Raw genomic sequence first — 6479 nt, 5'->3', positions numbered from 1 at the left:
AAGCCTTCGATAGACTGGAATGGTCTTTTATTAGGAAAATACTACTTTATTTCAACATTCCGCTGCCTATGATTAGATTAATCATGTCATGTGTTACTACTACCTCCACTTCCATCCTTATTAATGGTACACGTACCCCATTTTTTACACCATCGAGAGGAATCCGTCAAGGAGATTCTCCGTCACCATACCTATTTATCATGTGTATGGAAATGTTTTCACGAAGTATATCCCTATCAGTTGATTATCTCCAATGACAACTCAGGGTCCACTCGAAAGTAATTTATCCACCGGTTTATGCCTGTACTGCAAACAATATTCCACGAAAACGGATAATATGGATATTCATATTATCCATGACTTCTTGAATACAATCATCTTTGGAACCCCCAATTTGAGTTTTTACAAATGTCAAAATTAAACTCATTGGTTATCCATTTTTTAAGTGGATAATATGGATCTTATTCATATTTGACTCATTTCTAAGATGTTCATTATTCAATCTATTTTTTAGTGGATAATATGGATGAATAACTATAATTTTTTAACACTACTAGTCTATGTATGATTTTTTTTATTTACTGTGAAAATTTACATAGATTCAAAAGGTTTTAGCTTCCAGCTTCTCCACTTTTTCTTGTGTTCAGCAATGTCTTGCTCCTCTTGACAAGAATATCTATATTTTAGAAAGTAAAAAGGATCTTTAGGTAACTAATTAAAACCAAAAAGACCAACTGAGATTATTTTCAAGTGATGACATAGGAAACAGTTTGTTCGACGAACTATTAATTCTCTACTTTTTATTATAAAGAAGAATATAGCAATTAGAGGACAATGCTCTATCCAAAAATCACTATCCCATCCAGAGACCATTTTTCATGTTAGTGAACAAGGGAAAAAGTCTACTCATCTAAGTATCACACAACTATGTAATCATTTATGCATCGACATTTACACTTTAACACTAGCTGAAAGGAATAAAAAGAAGGGGGAAATAAGAGCAAGAGTGTGCTGATGCTAAAGCATATAAACCATTGTCAGCCTTGTTTCAATCTCTCAACAACAATGTGCACTCCTTGGCCTGGTTCTACAATCATCCTATAAGCTGGCGAGTGCTTGTATTTTGGAGAAAGGGAGAAGCGAAACTTGGAAATGATAAGTGAAATCACAATCTTGAGTTCCACCATCGCAAAATTCTTACCTAAGCAGAGGCGAGGACCTAGTCCAAATGGGATATAAACTTGTGGCGATTTACAAGCACCCGAAACTCCATTCTCAAATCTCTCTGGCTTAAATTCATTGGCGTCTCGTCCCCATATCTCAGGGTCACGATGCAGTGTTGGGATCAAAGTCCACAAGCATACACCTTTTGGCACTACAATGCGACCAATCTGTGTATCTTCCAATGCCTCCCTTGACACAAATGCTGCTGGCGGATACAAACGCATCGCTTCTTGAATAACCATTGTCACCTTCATATCAAGTTCTAGTATTAGATGCAAATCAAAATTTTAGAAGACTTTAACTTCTATGCACGTCACCTAAAAAGTAACTACAGGTAACTGTCCATTTATAACAAGTGAGACTTAATAACCTGAAATACATCGATATTGTAAAAATTCTTTATGCAGTCAGTATATACAATTTCAATTGATTTTAGAATGATACAGAAACAACACTTCTTGAATGCCCATTGTCACCTTCATATCAAGTGTAATTCTTATATACTGATCGTTGAGACATAAAAGTAATTAAAACTGCAACCTCTCTAACAGTTTAAGTTTTTAGGCCAGATGGTCACACAGTTCAATACATATTAGTAATTTAGAATGATATGGTTGAGTAGTGAAGGATAAATGTGATGAGTACCATTTTCATTTTGGAGACTGACTCTGCATCTAGGACGCCATCGGGGCAAATTTGAGCCATTTCGTCACGTATACGAGATTGCCATTCTGGATGCAAAGCCAGAAGCATGAGACACCATGATGCAGCAACACCAGTGGACTCATGACCTGCAAAGTATATGTTCTTGCAATTGTCAACTATGAATTTCCTGGACGAATTCTCGCCTACACTATCGTCGTTGATAGCTCCCTCGAGTATCGAATGCAACAAGTCTTTCTCATTTGAGGATGTCTCTAAGAATTCCCTTTCTCTTTCTTTCACTGCTTCCCATATCAATGACTCTATATCTTTCTCTAAGTTCTCAATCTCCTTTTGCCGCCTACTTGGTAGAAACCTATAACATAGTCCAAATCCCAAATATTTGACGTTTTAGAAAAACACAAACTCGTTTAAGACATACGAAAATCTTAAAAGGCACATAATATGGACGAGAGGGAGAGAATGTATGTACCCCAATGCGGGAGAATCAAAGAGGACACTTTGGTTTGATATGATTTTCTGAAGGGTTCGAAGCTTTGAGAAAATCTTTTTGCCTTTGAAATAAGAGCTTCCAAAGCAAGCTCTTGAGATCACATCTGCTGAAAAACTTCTCAGATAACTTCTCAGATCCTCTCCCACGCTGATTTCCGCCATTTTACTCCCTTCCGCTTCAATGTTTTCATCCCATTTTCTTGTCAAAAGCTCAGCTGATTGCAACATCAGGCTCACCATCCCCTGTAAATTCATAGTATTCAAGTTTCATTTTTTCCAATCCAACCATTATTTATTCTATATTAGTAGTATTAAGTTTCTGTTTATTTTCTTTTCTTCGTCGATTACCTTGACCTTGTCCATGAAGAATTCGGGCGCTACAATTTTCCTCTGCATGGCCCAAATGTGGCCATTAGACCTCAAAATACCATTACCAAGTATAGGGGCAAGTCTTTTGGTGACATAAGAAGGCTTCCCTAAATCCAGGCTTTTACTTTGGTTCATTTCTTTTACTAGCTCCGGTTGGTTCACGTACAAATGTTGCTTGTTTCCTGTTGTATATGTATATATAGGACCTGCAGTTAATCACACAAGCAAAAAACTCAGTACATAAAATAAGGGCGACAAAAATCAGTTACGCAGATTATTTCAATTTGAAGTAGGCATTGAGGTTATTAGCCTCGGATAAATGATTTGAATTTTTAACTAACATATGAAATGAAACTTGTCTAACACTAATGGTTAAAATTCATAAAAGAGCTCTGTCATAACCTAATCCCAAGGCAACTATTGTTCTCTATGGCGTAGTAGAACTCACGGATTTGTCCCTCGGGCTGTGCTATCATCGAGCGCACCCAAAACGCGCGTACCATATGAGTTTGTGTAATATATACCTTATAAAGCTTTTTAATTTCTTTTTCCAGTCGCATGTGGTATGCGCTTAAGAAATCATGTGCACTCCTTCAGAAATTTGTCAATCTAGAAGATTGTTAATCCTTCTCTTTGACCCGCAAAGAAAACAAAGAGGGACATTTTCTTTTAGGAACATGGCTCGTTCATTCACTTGCTCATGAACTTTCAGCTTCGTCAAAAGCAACGAGGGGGTGGGTAAGGCCAACAACTATATGAGAGGTAGTCCACCCTTCGTGTCACAACTCTAATGCAACTATACAAGTACATGCCAAAAGTAGTAACAGTGAAGAAGCACATGTTGTTACACTATTACTGTCCATGTGTTCCCTAAATCTCTATTCTAGCTCTAACTCCTACCTCAATTGGACAACTTGTAAATGAGGAATGTTGTACTCAATCTTACATGTGTCTTTTAACTATGACCCACCAATCTAGTCAATTGTCACATTGAAAGGAAAGTCTGATTTAATAATAACACCAAAATAGGAAAGGTCCTCAAATTTTGACCTTACATTAGGCAGGTCACTAGACCTACTTTCGACTAGATTTTTTATGGATAAACTTAATTTGCACCAACATGAAAATGTAACTCTTTTTAACATATCTAACATGCTAATTGAACATTACAGTAATAAGTTGATATTTTTATTTCAAATATATTTGATCATGTAAAATTTTGCACGCCATATTCTCTTCGATTTGATGTTAATTTCTATCCTACTTTAGCTACAATTTATTAGTCCATTAATCTTAGAGATCTAGTGACTAGATCTGTCCGTGGATTAAGGATATCACGTGGCCAATGGCCAAAAATCTGACTTATATTTACTGAAGATATTAATTACATGTACCACAGCTTGGTCAAAACTTCAGTATAAGCTTGCTTCATTAAATTACTGGGATCATGCATTGACTTCCAACCAGTGGATCTAGTTAGAGTTAAAGTTTAATAGTAGTATTTAAATAAGATATTTTGATTTTTTAAAAATATTTTTAGAATTAAGGAAGAGCCCAAAGTACTTTTTGTTAATACGTATATAGAAATGATGAGAAAAATACGGACAAATGTAGAAGAATGTAAACACAATTTTAAAAAATGCGTAATAAAGGTAAGACAGGATAAAATATTTGATATGTTACGTTCTTATATTTCTAAAATATTTGATATGTTACGTTCTTTTCTCCCGTCCAATCCCGACAAATACTTAAATGTCTTTAAAATATTTAATATTGGTGGCAATCAATTATAGATCCACAGTATTAAATAATACGATCATCTCATTGTCGTTTGCATATTTTAACATAACAATAATGCAGTCCGCAATTGGAATGTATGTCTAATTCAATCACTATATATAACGCCTTAGGAATATACAGTTGTCTAACCCATGCCTTCTTAATTATTTCCCCGGGGTAAAGTAAATGAAAATGACTTATATTGTCATCAACCCAAATGTGCCATGCGCATCTAGAAGAAATTAAATGGGATCTTCATACAAATAGATAGACCGTATATATAGATTATACACTAATTATACATGCTTATTACGCATTTTACACAAAGATTATATATGCATATATATAATAGACACTCGCCCAGCTATATTTAGTTTAAGCTATTTAGTGTGGCTACTTATATTTATTCTTCAAATTAAATTGTGAAAGAAAGCTGCAAAAGTATGTGATGACAACCATTTTCCTTGTTACTGTATTAAGTATTGAATAATAAGAGATGAATAGAAAAATGCCAAGAGGGCCAAAATTTAATAATCACAAGAAGACATCAATTGGTGCATATGATGAAATCATTCTCGCTAAAGCTTTGGATTTTACTCTTTTTCTTGCTTTTTTTTTTTTCTCTTTCTCTTTTTCTTTTTGGATCTGCAAGTACTACCAATAAGAGATAATAATTCAAACTAGTAGCAAAGATGCCAGCACATCACTCTGATCACAGTTTTTAATGCTTTAAGATCTTTTAGTTCACAGTATATAGCATGCTAACTTAGGGACTATTTTTGCTATATACAAAAATATCTATAATGACTATGCTATTTGTGCTACTGCCTTTTGATAAAAAAAGTTTAATTTTTGTTAGCAAAAAAAAAAAAGAGAGAGAGAGAGAATTAAAGTCCTTCAGCTGCTTAAAAGTTTCTCTATGGAAAGGCTAAGCCTACTCAAGTGCTAACATAATTGTATACAAAATCTTAGTGGAACAAATTGAAGTTTAGTTAAGAATTTCTGTCTTCATTTTTTTCCTCATGATTTTATGCAAGCACTCTCTTATAAAAATAAAGAAAAAATGGACAAAATTTAGAATCCTTTTTCCTTCCATTAAAGACACGATACTTGGTGACAGCCTGGAAGTTTTGAAGTACAGAAACAATCCATTTTTTCCTTTCTTTCAAGCTAATTATTGCTATCTTTCCTTTTTTTCTCTCTTTTTTTTATTTTATTTTGTTTTGGACAGGAAGGTCGGTTATCTTTTCCTTGTTCTTTTTCTTTATGATGTGCATCAGTCACGTGGAATGACGTAAAACTTTCCATCAATCAAGCCCTAAAGTAGAAGAATAAGAAAAAAAGAAGAATCTTCCCGGAAACCAAAGAATGAAAAGGGTCGCACTTCAAAGATGTAACATAGATAATCTATTCTAATATAAGTATTATTGATTATTTTTACGACTCAAACGCATGACTTAAACATCATATAAAGTTAACTTTACTGTTAATCTAAGGTTCCCAAGAATAAAAGGATGGAGTGTAATAAAAAAGATCTAATTACCGTAGAGTTTTCGCCATTGTTCAAAGTAGGGGAAGAGAGAAGAGGTATAATCATGTGCCACAAATTCATCATAGTTGGCTGGAGCTTTAAGAGAAGCAGCTTGAATCTTCTGCATTTCAGGAACATTTCCATATAAAAGAGATGGTTTAGGTCCATTAATTCCTTGTTTCTGAAGCTTCCATCGAAGTCTTTGAGCTGACTTTAACCACAGAATATTAAATATATAAAAAACTCCAAAACCAAGAACCAGTATAATTAACACCACTGAAGAAACAAAGCTCTTCAAAAAAGTAGAAGAAATTAGAAGAGGAGGAAGAAGGAGGAGGAGGGAGAGTAGCACAAAAGCTGCAGCCTTCATTTTTGGCTTTTCTTGCGCCTTTCTTTGGATACACACTCTATACATAATAAA

General features: G+C 34.4%; 1 protein-coding gene across 1 annotated transcript; it reads right to left on the bottom strand.

The window, feature by feature from the left end:
- Positions 1-769: 769 nt before the first annotated feature.
- Positions 770-6470, bottom strand: LOC109240159 (cytochrome P450 714A1-like). Its single transcript, XM_019406785.1, has 5 exons — positions 6071-6470; positions 2728-2954; positions 2360-2622; positions 1870-2242; positions 770-1472 (listed from the first exon to the last, which is right to left on the bottom strand). The coding sequence occupies exons 1-5, from the start codon at positions 6426-6428 to the stop codon at positions 1038-1040; spliced, it is 1656 nt and encodes a 551-aa protein (XP_019262330.1). The 5' UTR covers positions 6429-6470; the 3' UTR covers positions 770-1037.
- Between the last annotated feature and the right edge of the window lie 9 nt (positions 6471-6479).

Source organism: Nicotiana attenuata, unplaced genomic scaffold (assembly GCF_001879085.1).
Source record: "Nicotiana attenuata strain UT unplaced genomic scaffold, NIATTr2, whole genome shotgun sequence".
In the NCBI taxonomy this organism is placed as follows: domain Eukaryota; kingdom Viridiplantae; phylum Streptophyta; class Magnoliopsida; order Solanales; family Solanaceae; genus Nicotiana; species Nicotiana attenuata.
This window is presented reverse-complemented; position numbering and strand designations above follow the sequence as displayed.

Coding starts and splice junctions, on each gene's coding strand:
- LOC109240159 (XM_019406785.1), bottom strand. CDS start 6,428: ATGAAGGCTGCAGCTTTTGTGCTACTCTCCCTCCTCCTCCTTCTTCCT. Junction 2,243..2,359: donor TTTGATTCTCCCGCATTGGG/GTACATACATTC, acceptor ACTATGTTATAG/GTTTCTACCAAGTAGGCGGC. Junction 1,473..1,869: donor CAGTCTCCAAAATGAAAATG/GTACTCATCACA, acceptor CTTGATATGAAG/GTGACAATGGTTATTCAAGA.